General features: G+C 50.5%; 1 protein-coding gene across 1 annotated transcript in view; it reads left to right on the top strand.

The window, feature by feature from the left end:
- DNAH10 (dynein axonemal heavy chain 10) overlaps window positions 1-12,838 on the top strand; it is a 176,708-nt gene that overhangs the window by 144,570 nt on the left and 19,300 nt on the right. Inside the window, exons 57-63 of the mRNA XM_045366751.3 lie at window positions 99-273; window positions 6,331-6,512; window positions 7,602-7,738; window positions 8,970-9,187; window positions 10,195-10,416; window positions 10,701-10,848; window positions 12,304-12,583. Of these exons, the coding sequence (XP_045222686.2) occupies window positions 99-273; window positions 6,331-6,512; window positions 7,602-7,738; window positions 8,970-9,187; window positions 10,195-10,416; window positions 10,701-10,848; window positions 12,304-12,583 (1,362 nt within the window). The remainder of the gene's footprint in view (window positions 1-98; window positions 274-6,330; window positions 6,513-7,601; window positions 7,739-8,969; window positions 9,188-10,194; window positions 10,417-10,700; window positions 10,849-12,303; window positions 12,584-12,838) is intronic.

A 12,838-nucleotide genomic window follows, 5' to 3' on the forward strand; every position in this document is an offset into this window, starting at 1 on the left:
TCAAGCCAACCTTTAAGGACTGCACTCTGCTCAGAGCCGGTGGCCGCGAGTGCATCTCCTCTGAGCCCAAGTGTACTCACCCCCGCCCCACCCTGCAGCTGAGGAGAAGAAGAAACTGGCGGAGGAAAAGGCCATAGAGATAGAGGAGCAGAACAAGGTCATTGCCATGGAGAAGGCTGAGGCCGAGACGACCCTGGAGGAGGTCATGCCCATCCTGGAGGCCGCGAAGCTGGAGCTGCAGAAGCTGGACAAGTCAGATGTGACTGAGATTAGGTAATGCGCCTGGGCCGCCGTTCTGGGCTTCCGTTCCACCTCTGCAGGCCAGTAGTCGCCATGATCGTGGCGACCAGGAGCTTACGAAGGAGCTGACACCACGTGCTGCCTCTGCGCCTGGCTCTCTCCGAGGTGGGAACTGTTGTTGCCCTCATTTTCGGATGAGGAAAGCGAGGCCCAGGGAGATGAGGCGGCACCCCAGGCATCCAGCTCCCCTGGCTAGTAGGAAGCAGGGCCTGCCGACCTTGAACCCAGGCCAAGGGAAGGATGGAGTGGGGTAAAACAGTGCTCTTCACGGAACACGTGGGCGCAAGTGTCTGCCCTCGCAGGGACAGAGTGCTCAACACAGGGCGAGCCCTGCTGAAAACAGCTCGGCAGAGATGTGTGCACACCACGGCCAGACTGGCGATGCCTGAATCCATTTCTGGCCAAGGAGGCTTTCAAGGAGGGTGAGAGTAGGTCACTATTGAGGCCCCCATATATCTTGCAAATCAATCTGTAAGACGACCCTGTCCCCCACACCAGAGGGCTCATCTGCTGTCAGCGAGGGTGACCTGGTGTGGCCTGGGCCAGCAAACTTTCTCCCCGCAAGGCTTGGTCTCCCCAGGGCACTGTTCCTGGACTCTGATGGTTAGCTGAGTCTTGTGAGTAAAGCCCAAGGAGGGAACAATGTTCTGGTGCCAGCCTCTGCCCACTGCCTCTGCCCCTGTGCTGCCTGGCCCCACACAGACCCCCTGGCGTGGGAGCCTCAGTTCTCTGCTTCCTCACTCTTCATCCGGAAGAGCAGTCTTCCTGGCCCCACACACAGGTCTCACATCCAAGAGGCTCCATTCCTGGGTCAGTAGTGGGCTTCCGTTCTGGGCTCCCGGGGGAGTAGTGCGTGTTCCCCGCGCTTCCTGTTTCTCTGGCTCTGTGCTGCCTGTGAAGGCTGAGCAGCACTCCTTATCCAAGGCCGTGCCCTTGTTTTCTTGTTAATGAAACATTTGTGAATTTGAACACAGAATTCAGCTCATTCCAGGACAGGGGACCTAGTTCATTCTTGGGAGGTCACTTGGAGGTGCCACTGTTGTCAGCAAGAAGTCATTATTTCAGTGTTGAGAATGGTGTCAAGGAAGGTATAAGGATGGATGTGTTAAAACTTCAGCACCAAGCATTGGAAGTTGAGGCTGAGGTGCCAGGACACAGTGGAAGTGCACACCCAGCGGAGGGTAGGAGACACGGTCTGCACACACATTCTCTCAGGGGAATATCTAGCTACCGGTAATAGGATTTGAGGCACCACTCCCAGGTCAGCAGCATAAAAACATCGTGAGAGCAGAGACTAGGAAGGATTTTTGAAGGGGATTTATTTGAAGAGAAGGAAGGGTGAGTCCCTTCCATCAACCCAAGGTGGAGGGGTGGGAAGGAGCTTCCATGGGGCCAGATAGAGAGCTTGACGTGTGTCTCCTGCAGTGAGACAGGCATTGCAGACAGGTGCTCAGCTCACCCCTGAGAAGGCCAAAGTACAAAAGGAATAATTTTTACACATTCATACATGGCTCTTCCTCTTTGCTGTGCGACATTTAGCAACTCATCTAACTTCTCTGTGCTCCAGTTTCTTCATTTGTAAAATGTGAATAAGAATTGTCTCGGCTGCATCAGTGTCTTCATGAGGATCATATCAGCCTATATGTGAAGAACTGGGCTGGGCACATGGTCAGAGCCGTGTAAGCATTAGCCGTAATTATGGCTCCAGCATCCAAAAGGTATGCTGGGAAAAGCCCACGGCCACCGTGTCCTCTATCAGCTCTGGTCACCTTCCCACGCTGCAACAGGTAGTGTGGGTATATCATTTCTCGTATACACATCCCGAGGATTTCCATGCATGACCAAGGCAACCAGGCACACAAGGGTCTCTTCTGTTCCTGACTCCAGGTTCTGAGGGTTTGGAGAGCAAGAGGTACCTGCAAATCCTTTTATCCTTCTTGTATATACAAACTGTAACACCCTATGCATGTCTTTCTGCATCTTTTCTGCTTAGCAATATATTTTGGAGATCTTTTGCTTGTTGATATATGATGAACTTCCCTGATATTTTAGAACATTCCTCCACATTCCATTGTGTGGCTGTGCCATAATTTATTTAACAAGCCCTTACTGATGAGTTTGTTAAATAAGTTGATTGTGTCTCCAGTCTTTTGCGTTTACAAATAGCGTGGCAAAGAATAAACCTGAGCATAGTTAATTGTGCACCTGGGACAGTCCACCTGCAGGATACATTTCTGGAAGTGGAATTGCTGGGTCCTGGGGTGTAGGCATTTATAATGTTCATAGCTGTTGCCCAGTCCCAGCCATGGGGATGGAACCTATTTATCCTCACCAACAATCCAAATGAGCAGTACCTGCTTTTTCCTAGACTCACCAACAGGGGGAGCAATCACGTTTGGATTTTTCACATGTTGTAGATGAAGAGTGGTATTTGTGTAGTTTCAATCTGCATTTCTCTTAGTGTGAGTGAAGCTGGCCTTTTTTTTCCTATGTGAAAAATATGTCTAAGAGTTATGTGTATTTCCTTTTCTGTGAACTTGGTTTGCTTATCTTTTGGGCCATGGTTATTGTTGCTTTTTGTTTCAAAACCATTTCCAGGGGCTTTTTTATACAATGGGGAGATCAGCTTTTTATCCATAAGGTGAGTTGCAGATCTTTTCCTGGTTTGCCATGGGCCATTTGACTTTGTTTAGGAGGTTTGTGTGTGTGTTTGTTTTTGCCATGTATGTTTATTTTTATGTGGCAGATTTTAGCAATATTTTATTTTGTGACTTTTTTAAAATTAATTTTTTGAGACAGAGTCTCATTCTGTCACCCAGGCTGGAGTGCAGTGGCGCAATCTCGGCTCACTGCAACCTCCACCTTCCAGGTTCAGACGATTCTCCTGCCTCAGCCTCACAAGTAGCTGGAATTACAGACACCCACCACCATGCCTGGCTAATTTTTGTATTTTTAGTAGAGATGGGCTTTCACCATGTTGGCCAGGCTGGTCTCGAACTCCTGACCTCAGGTGATCCACCCACCTCAGCCTCCCAAAGTGTTGGGATTACAGGTATGAGCCACTGCACCCAACCTATTTTGTGGCTTTTGGATATTGTGTCCTAGTTAAAAGACCTGATTACACTGCAAGATTGTAAAATAATTTCCCCATGATTTCTTTTTGTATTCTTATGGTTTAATTTTTTATATTTAAATCTTTTATCTATTGAGGATTTTTTTCCTGAGGTTTTGTGTGAGTTTGGATCCAGTCTGAGTTTTTCCAGATGACTAAAATCTGGCTTTTCTCAGGTCATTTGGATGTTAAGCACAATGATCCAGCACTTACATCTTGACAATTTTATAATCTTTTAAGTCCTTAAAAAGCGTTTCCTTCTTATCATACTCAATCCTCTTTGTGGAAACATTAAATGTTAAGGCAGGAAGATGAAGAGTCATGAAGATTAGAAGTAGATGTTTCTCTAACTATAAAAGTATAAAAGGCTCCCTTTGTTGCTAGCTTTTGATTTTTACTTTTCTTCCTTTCATTCATTCAATAGTCATTGGGTGTCTGTCCCCCACCCCACCCCACCCCTGCCCTGAGCAGGCACTGGGGCCGATCAGCAGTGAGACAGGGAGGCAGGGCCTTCACTGCATGGAGCTGGCACTCTGTTTTCCTATAGGAATCCCATGTGCATGGGGAAATGATGTAGGATTAGGTTAGGAAGGAAAGGTCCTTGCTGCTCTGACAGTGGATGTTGGGACCTGACCTAGTCATGGTCATGGAGGGTGGAGGGGGCAACTTCTCTGAGGCTGCAAGGAGCTCAGCTGGAGAAAGAGCAGAGACAGCTGCTGTGTCAGGGGTAGAGCGCTGGGAGGCGGGGAGTGGGGCTTAAAATGATTATTTTCTTCTAGGGAGGGTAGCATATCATTCTCCCTTTCTCATTCCCAAGTTTGTTTGGTGATAGAAGAAAGGAATCAAATTAAACAGACATCTCCATTTCTCTTGACTTGCAACCTCGATATTTCACACACCTCGGTCATCCGGCATTGTGGAAAGTGGTGTGTTCTCGATAAGTGAGATCCCAGAGCGTGGCCTGTGACACAACAGCAGAAAACTTCACTTTCATAGACTCAGAGGATTTGGGAACTGGAAGGGTCTGGTTCTGTGTCTCTACTTTACAGATGGGAAAACTGACACCCCTGGCTGGTTCCTAACTTGCCCGAGGGCTCAGGACCCCGCCTCAGGCCTGGGCTCTTTCTGTCTTGAATCTGAAAACATCTCCCCCATTCTTTCCCTACCTGCTTGTTCACAGAGCAGTGGCTAGGGCCTGGCTTCCATCCACCCTGAAGGAACCTTTTAAAGACACTCGGACAGGCTGCTGCCACTTTCCTAAGCAGCCGACACCAGCATAATCGAGCCTTTCCCTGGTGACTCAGGGCCATTTCCTTCATCACTGGGCTTTGTGCTGAAGTGTGGGCGCCCTCCCTCCCGGCCGTTGCCCTGGCTTGTCCGTACACTATGGGGCCCTCTCTCCTCTGCTGCCTGCGTGGGAGTGTGTGAGCGTGCTGGGGTCAGGAGGGGTGGGGGATTTGCTCATTGCAGAAAGCCTCCAGGTTGCTGTCTTCTCAGGCTGTCTGCTCCCTGTCTCCCTGTCTCCCTGTCTCCTCCCTGTCTCCCTGTCTCCTCCCTGTCTCCCTGTCTCCCTGTCTCCCTGTCTCCTCCCTGTCTCCCTGTCTCCCTGTCTCCCTGTCTCCCTGTCTCCTCCCTGTCTCCCTGTCTCCCTGTCTCCCTGTCTCCCTGTCTCCTCCCTGTCTCCCTGTCTCCCTGTCTCCCTGTCTCCCTGTCTCCTCCCTGTCTCTCTGTCTCCCTGTCTCCTCCCTGTCTCCCTGTCTCCCTGTCTCCCTGTCTCCCTGTCTCCCTGTCTCCTCCCTGTCTCCCTGTCTCCCTGTCTCCTCCCTGTCTCTCTGTCTCCCTGTCTCCTCCCTGTCTCCCTGTCTCCCTGTCTCCTCCCTGTCTCTCTGTCTCCTCCCTGTCTCCCTATCTCTGTCTCTATCCTTGTGCATGTGTCTCCCTCTCTGTCCCTCCATTCCCCTCGTTCTTCTCTGGCTCACCCCAGCCTCCTACCAGAGCCCAAATGCCTGGGCCCCTGCCTGGCCGCCCCCATACTGCTTCCGTGTCCTCTGGGGCCTCTGTCTCCTGCTCTTCTCTCCTTTTCCTTCCTTTCCTGCTTTGCCTTCTCTGTGCTATTCTCCTTCCACTTCTGTCTTTCCATAGCGTGGTCTGGGAGACTTCTGTGGCTTTCATTGAGCTTGCCTGGCAGCAGGACGCCCCAGTGAGATGGGTTCGGGTCCTTCTCCGGCCTTTGCACCAGCGCTGCTGTTCCGTGTCTGCTCCGTTGGCAGTTCTGGTTCTCCAGAGGACCGAGGGCAGTGGACATCTGAGTTCTGGAGGAGCAGAGTGATGATCTAGTCTTACCAAAGCCACAGAGAACAATTACGGGGCAGCATAGGCTGGAAAGAGCCCAGGATGCAGGGACCCCAGGTCTCGCAGGTGGTGTCAGCACAGCCAGTCATGGAAGCTCCTGGGACCCTGTTTCTCCATCTAGTAAATGGGGAAAGATGACGGTGGGTAGTGATAGTGGTGATGATGATGATAATGACAATAATGACAGCAACCACCATTTAGAGTCTGGGGAATCAGCCGAGGGTGTAATTAAAACATAGGTGCTCAGGCTCCACCCTAACCACTGATCCAGACGCTCCGGGGATGGCCTGGGTTTGTATTTTAATGCTGTCCCTGCGCCATGATTCAGCTGTGTTCCAGGCGCCTGGTCTGGAACCTGAGACGGGGACCCGGCCCCGCCCTTAGGGACGCTCCCACCCAGGAGTGCGGTTTGTGTTGGGACCTGGCTTCTTTCGTTTCCATGCAGCATCAGCTCCAGGGACTGCCTTTTAGTTGAGCTCCTTTTTCTGGAGCTCTCTTTCAGGCCAGATCCTGGCCACATCCCTGGACTGACCCACGTGTGCCTTGGTTTCTCCGTTTCTCGCCAGGTCGTTTGCTAAGCCCCCGAAGCAGGTGCAGACGGTCTGTGAATGCATCCTCATCATGAAGGGGTACAAAGAGCTCAACTGGAAAACCGCCAAGGGCATGATGTCCGACCCGAATTTCCTGAGGTCTCTGATGGAGATCGATTTTGATTCGATTACCCAGAGCCAAGTGAAAAACATCAAAGGTGAGTGTCGCCACGTATGGGAATCGCCAGGGTGGATCTCGGTCTGGCATCTCAGGCTCTGGGACAGGGATGGCGGGCAAGGAGGCTTGTTATGGGCAGGCCCTCCCCTTCTGGTCAGATGGTATCAGATGGAGCAGGCAACTGATGGTCACCAGAGGAAAACAGCAGCCCTGTGACATGACCCTGGGAGAGTGGCTGGGGATGGGCGGTGGCAGCCGTGCCCACTGAGGCTTCCATTCAGCACTAGTCCTAGCTCTCCCTGTCAGGAAACAAGATCTTCTCATTGGAACCTAGCCCAGCCTTGTCTTCTGTGCATCTCACCCAGTGCTGTTCTGTCTGTGCTGTTCAGTCGGAGCTGGTCCGACCTTGACTTCCCGCCTTTCTCTTGTCAGTATCAAGTCTTCTGGAGGTCCCTGGGGAGTGGGCACGGGGGTGGCCAGCATCACTGATGGCCAGCCTCTCCTCCATCTTTGGTTATAGGACTGAGTTCCCTTTGAGCTCAGTTTTTGACCCTGCCCAATGCTCAACCAGGCGGTGATAGTGGAATGGTGTTAGTCTTTGCGAAATGCAATACGAGTTCACACTGTGTTTGATGGTTTATTTAGACTCTTATCAAATGCTTTTTCTTAGCCCCTTAAAAACAAAAGCAAACTCAACACAAATGACCCCAATCACTACAAAAACCCAACGCACTCCCTCCATCTGAATCTTCACTGGATAGACTTCCGTGTATGTGAAATTACTCCTGGGGTGAGGGTGCGGGTGAAGGTAACAGGTGACCTGTAATGGCCTGTGAATTCCAGTTAGCCACGTGGGTGCCCAGTTGGGAGTCTCCGTTTTGCCCCGGGTCTCCTGCATGACACCCGCGTCCTGGGTAGCAGTAAACCATGCCCCTCGCCCACATCGGAAACATCGGTTTATGCAGAACCCATTCTGGTTTGACACCACGCTGTTGGCCGTAGGAGAGCTGTGTGCATCCTGCTCACGCGGCCGCTGAAGAATAAGAAACTAGTTACACTTATTTTGTCTATTTTATGTTCCCAAGATGAAGCTTGCCACTCATAAAAATTATTGCATGTTTCACGTTAGGCCTCTTGAAGACTCTTAATACCACAACTGAAGAAATGGAAGCTGTCAGCAAAGCCGGGCTGGGGATGCTGAAATTTGTCGAAGCTGTAATGGGCTACTGTGATGTTTTCAGAGAGATCAAGCCCAAAAGAGAGAAGGTATTGCCCGAATGTAAGACTGCCACACCACTGCCAAGAGACCCCTTCAGAGTCAGAATTCACAGTACACACCTTTGCTGAGAAAATTCTCCCAAGGTTCTGACTTTAAACTGCATAAACTTTCCCCCTGCCCCCCAATAAATGGTAATCCTGAAACACCACTATCACTTAGGCACAGTGTGGGTGGTGGACAAGACCGAGGTCTGAAAGAGTTTCAAACTTTCTGTGAAAGTGTGGTATAGAGATGTTCAGACCAGGCGCGGTGGCTCACGCCTGTAATCCAGCACTTTGGAAGGCCCAGACGGGAGGATCACTGTAGCCCAGGAGTTTGAGATCAGCTTGGGCAACATAGTGAGACCCTGTCTCTACAAAAGAATTTTTTTTTTAATTAGCCGAGCATGGTGGCACACCAGCTACTTGGGAGGCTGCAGTAAGCCGTGATTGTACCACTGCACTCCAGCCTGGGTGACAGAGTGAGACCCTGTCTCAAAAACGAAAAAAGAAAAAAAAAGACACAAAGATGTTTAAAGTTGTTTCTCTAGGGTCAAAGCAGAGTTTCTCAGCTGCAGCACCACTAAAGTGCTGCCTGGCGGTAGTGGGAGGGTCTGTCCTGGGGGGGTCTGTCCTGGGGGGTCTGTCCTGGGCACTATAGGATGTTTAGCAGCATCTTTGGCCTCACCCCACTGGATGGCAGTAGCACCCTCCCTCCAAGCTGTGACATCCAGAAATATCTCCAGACATTACCAAACATCCCCTGGGGGACAAACCTACCCCAGTGGAGAGCAGCGGGGCCAAAGTCACAGGTAGATCACAAAATACAAAGAGAATAAGGTTGATTTGATCATTTTGAGTCATATTGTGACCTTGCTCTATAGCTCGGAATTATATTATTCAGAAAACTTAGAACCAATAGAAATACTGTTATTGTCTATGATATATTCTTCTGAGTTTTTGACTTAGAACCACAGTGTCATCTTACTGTGATCTCAGTACATGAAAGTACAACCATCTGATAACTTAGGTGCTGTGTCTTCTAATGGGACATAGAGTTTTTGCAGCAAACAGTTGAAGAAGAAACTAAGAAGCCACGTGTCTCAATATAGCACATAGTGGCTCCGAAAAGCACAGACACCGTTAGAGCAGTTTGGACACGTGGCCTGGTTTGAGGCCATTGTATCATGGCCCCACCATGGTCCTTTTCCCCACCTTTCTGCAAATTGTCTTTACTTAGGTGGCCAGGTTGGAGCGGAACTTTTACCTCACTAAACGGGAACTGGAAAGGATCCAGAATGAGTTGGCAGCAATTCAGAAAGAGCTGGAAACATTGGGTGCCAAATACGAGGCCGCCATACTGGAAAAGCAGAAGCTGCAGGAGGAAGCCGAGATCATGGAGAGGCGGCTGATTGCTGCAGACAAACTCATCTCGGGTCTGGGGTCGGAAAACATCAGGTCAGCGCGGCTCACGAGCCCACCTGTTGTCGTTTGTAAATGGACGTCACCCACAGAGTTTCTCGCCATGTTGATTCTTTATCTCACGTTGTGTTTTTATGTGAAAACCATGTGACCAGGTCTTATTTTCCTATTATCATGTTTATGGCAGCTAATGGCTATTTTATAGACTATTGTTTTTATTAGGCACTGAGTGTTATTTATTAATTACTAAAGGTCAAGGAGGCAGTGCAGCTGTGGAGATGGAGAAATCCATAGCATTTAGCAAGGTTTAGGGAGTGTTCACTTCTTGGTGACCTCTAACCCCTGGGTCCTTTCTAGAAGAGTCTGTGGGAGAAGCCCATAGCTGTCACTGCACGGATGCCTTCTAAGCGTCCCAGTGGCTTGTTCAATCCTGGACTTCAGTCTTAAGTGATGGGGCTGTTTGATCTTTATGGGCAAGACCGCTTGGCCACAGCTTATTCACCGAATAGGGCAACAATTTTGAATCTGGCATCTGTAAATGTGGTGTAGAAAACACTGAAAAACACTGTTTGCATGTGGCAAACAATTTTCAGTATTTCTAAAACCTAAGTCTTGGGGCATTTCCTGGAAGAGGCCAAAGGAAACAGATGCTTTCTTTTATCTTGGGTGGAATTCTGTCATTGAATGAGGCCAGAACTTGTTAGCTCTGCTGGGCTGATTTATATGTCTTTGATTAAGGCTTCGGAAACAACGTGATTACTACTTAATGTGATCCACGCGATGTGATTACTACTTAATAAAGACCACAGGCCTTTACTGAGCCCGCTGCTTGATGCTGGCTCCAAACACCAGGTTCACTAGGGTGGGAAGTTGCAAGATAAGCTGTCGGTCTCTGTTCCCCATGAGGAAAGAATATCTCAAAACATGTTTCTGTCTGGCTAGCCCTGTTAGCAAGGTATCAAGCTGGTTCTTCTGGAATGTTCCTTTTGGTTGTGGCCAGAAGGTAAACCGCGCACGGCGGCCTCCCTCTCCTCCCGTGCCAGGTGGCTGAATGACCTGGATGAGCTGATGCACCGGCGCGTGAAGTTGCTGGGGGACTGCCTGCTCTGCGCGGCCTTCCTGAGCTACGAGGGAGCCTTCACCTGGGAGTTCCGTGACGAGATGGTCAATCGGATTTGGCAAAACGACATCCTGGAGCGGGAGATTCCCCTGAGCCAGCCTTTCCGGCTGGAAAGCCTGCTCACGGATGATGTTGAGATCAGCAGGTGTGTGGCACCCTGAGCCAGCAGGAGGAAGGCGACATCTTAGCACAAGGGGTCTACATGGGTGTCACCCCACGGAGGCATTGCCAGGACCACGGTTGGCTTGACTGCATGGAAGCGGCTGGGCGAGCTGCAAACCCAGCATGGAGCCCTTCTCCCTAGAGCCTGAGGAGGCTTGTGCAGCCTGGGGATGGGTAGATGGTTCTGGAAGGCCAGTCCTACCACCCTTAGCCCTTGGCTCACAAATTGGTGAGAAAAGTTCATTTCCTGACGGCTGTTTCTTCCAGATGGGGATCCCAGGGCCTTCCCCCCGATGAGCTGTCTGTTCAGAATGGCATCCTCACCACCCGGGCCAGCCGCTTCCCTCTCTGCATCGACCCCCAGCAGCAGGCCCTCAACTGGATCAAGAGAAAAGAGGAGAAGAACAATCTGAGGGTACGGCGGCTCCTCCTGGGGCGTCTTCTGCCCCCGGTGCCTGTTCTCTGGAGAGTGCCCCTCCCGCCTCCTGTACCTGGCAGTCCCTGGCAGTCCCTAGCCTCAACGAGTCTGGGCAGAAACGCTTCCACCCTGACCCCCACGCGGAGCCCTCCCCCACCTCCACCTCCACCCTGTGGGTCTGCCAGGGCAGCGCAAACCGCCGTGAACTCTGCCTCTCCCCTCACAGGCTGCGAGCAACCTCAGCTTCGTGTTCCTCTGCCCAGTATGGGGTTCGTGGTCTGGGTGCTCAGTCACTGTTTTTTGGAGCTGAGGTGGGGGATGGGGATGCAGGGGAGGAGAGAGTAATGGCTTGATTGAGATGTAATTCACATACCACACCATTCCCTCACTGAACACATACAATTCCGTTTGAGTTTTAGTATATTTACAGAGTCGTATACCAATTACCAGAGTCAATTTTAGAACATTTTTATTATCCCTGGAAGAAATGCTATATCCTTTAGCCATCACCCCTCCAGTCCTCCCGTTTCTCCCTCCCTGAGCCCCTGACAGCCACTTATCTGCTTTCCGTCTGAATGTGCCTCCTCTGGACATTTCTTAGGAGTGGCATCAGATGCTGTGTGGCCTTTTGTGTCTGGCGTCTTTCACTCAGCCTGCTGTTTTCAAGGTCTGTCCTCACTGTAGCGTCAGGGTGTCATTCTTGCCTTGGGCTGAATGGTATTCCGGTGTGTGAACAGACACATCGTGTTCATCCATCCATTCACCGAGGGACAGTCGGGTAGTCCCTCTTTTTGGCTATTTGCAGAATGCCGCCGTGAACGTTGGTGCACACGTTTCTATGTGGCCATGTGTTTTCAGTTCTCTTGGGGTGATACCTAGGAGTGGAATTGCCGGGGCGGCCCAATCACTTTTTGCTGAACTAATGAACAAATTAATGATTTTCAATTTTAGCTTTTCCTTATTTTTTTCTGGTCCTTGATCCCAGGTATTTGCATGCTGTTTGGGGGAGCCCGTTTGTACTCCAGGATCAGGGGAACAGTCTGCCTCCAAAACGCACATGGAGCTATCATGGAGCAAATACTATGAGGGCAGGAACTTCCCTAGACTCCCTCTTCCCTCAGCCTGCCAGGGAGCACTGAAATTGTCAGCCTACCCCTAGTCTAATTCCAACACCTACCCTGTTTCTTAAAGAGAAGGGGTTCTAGCTTACAGGGGGAGGGGCTGAGGAATCCCCTTCCTTTCCTCTCCACCCTGTTTGAGCAAGATCCTGCCCTGAGCCTGGACCTCATGGTGTATAGGCGTTATACCCCTTGTTTCTCTCTTCTTTTCACCTCTGGCCCCTCCAAGTTCCTGGCTCATCCACTTCCCACTTCCAAGCCATTCTCCCTTTATATTTGGCAGGGCCACAGTTAAACACGCGGGCTTTCAGCATCTGCCTCCCCTCTCTTCCAGGTCGCTTCCTTTAACGACCCTGACTTCCTCAAGCAGCTAGAGATGTCCATAAAGTACGGGACCCCTTTCCTGTTCCGCGATGTTGATGAATACATCGATCCTGTGATTGATAACGTCTTAGAAAAAAATATAAAAGTCTCCCAAGGACGGCAGTTTATTATCCTGGGAGACAAGGAAGTTGACTATGATTCAAATTTCAGACTGTACCTAAACACCAAGCTGGCCAATCCCAGATACACCCCATCCGTGTTTGGGAAAGCTATGGTCATCAATTACACCGGTAAGAATGTGTAGAACCTCCACTGCTAATTAAGATGGTTATGATGGAGACCGCAACCTGAGATCAAGGCTTTCCTGGGACGTCATTTCACTCACAGTGACCCCAGATCGTTCTCTCATAGGCACATCTGGGCTAGTCAGCTCTTACCGATTAGGTACCACTTAGAGGGTGTGAGGCTATGAGTTACCTGTCGTGAGTCATGCTGAGACGGGGCTGTGGGCTCACGTGTTCACACACGGGTGGGATGGGACGTCT

This window comes from Macaca fascicularis, chromosome 11 (assembly GCF_037993035.2).
Source record: "Macaca fascicularis isolate 582-1 chromosome 11, T2T-MFA8v1.1".
NCBI lineage: Eukaryota > Metazoa > Chordata > Mammalia > Primates > Cercopithecidae > Macaca > Macaca fascicularis.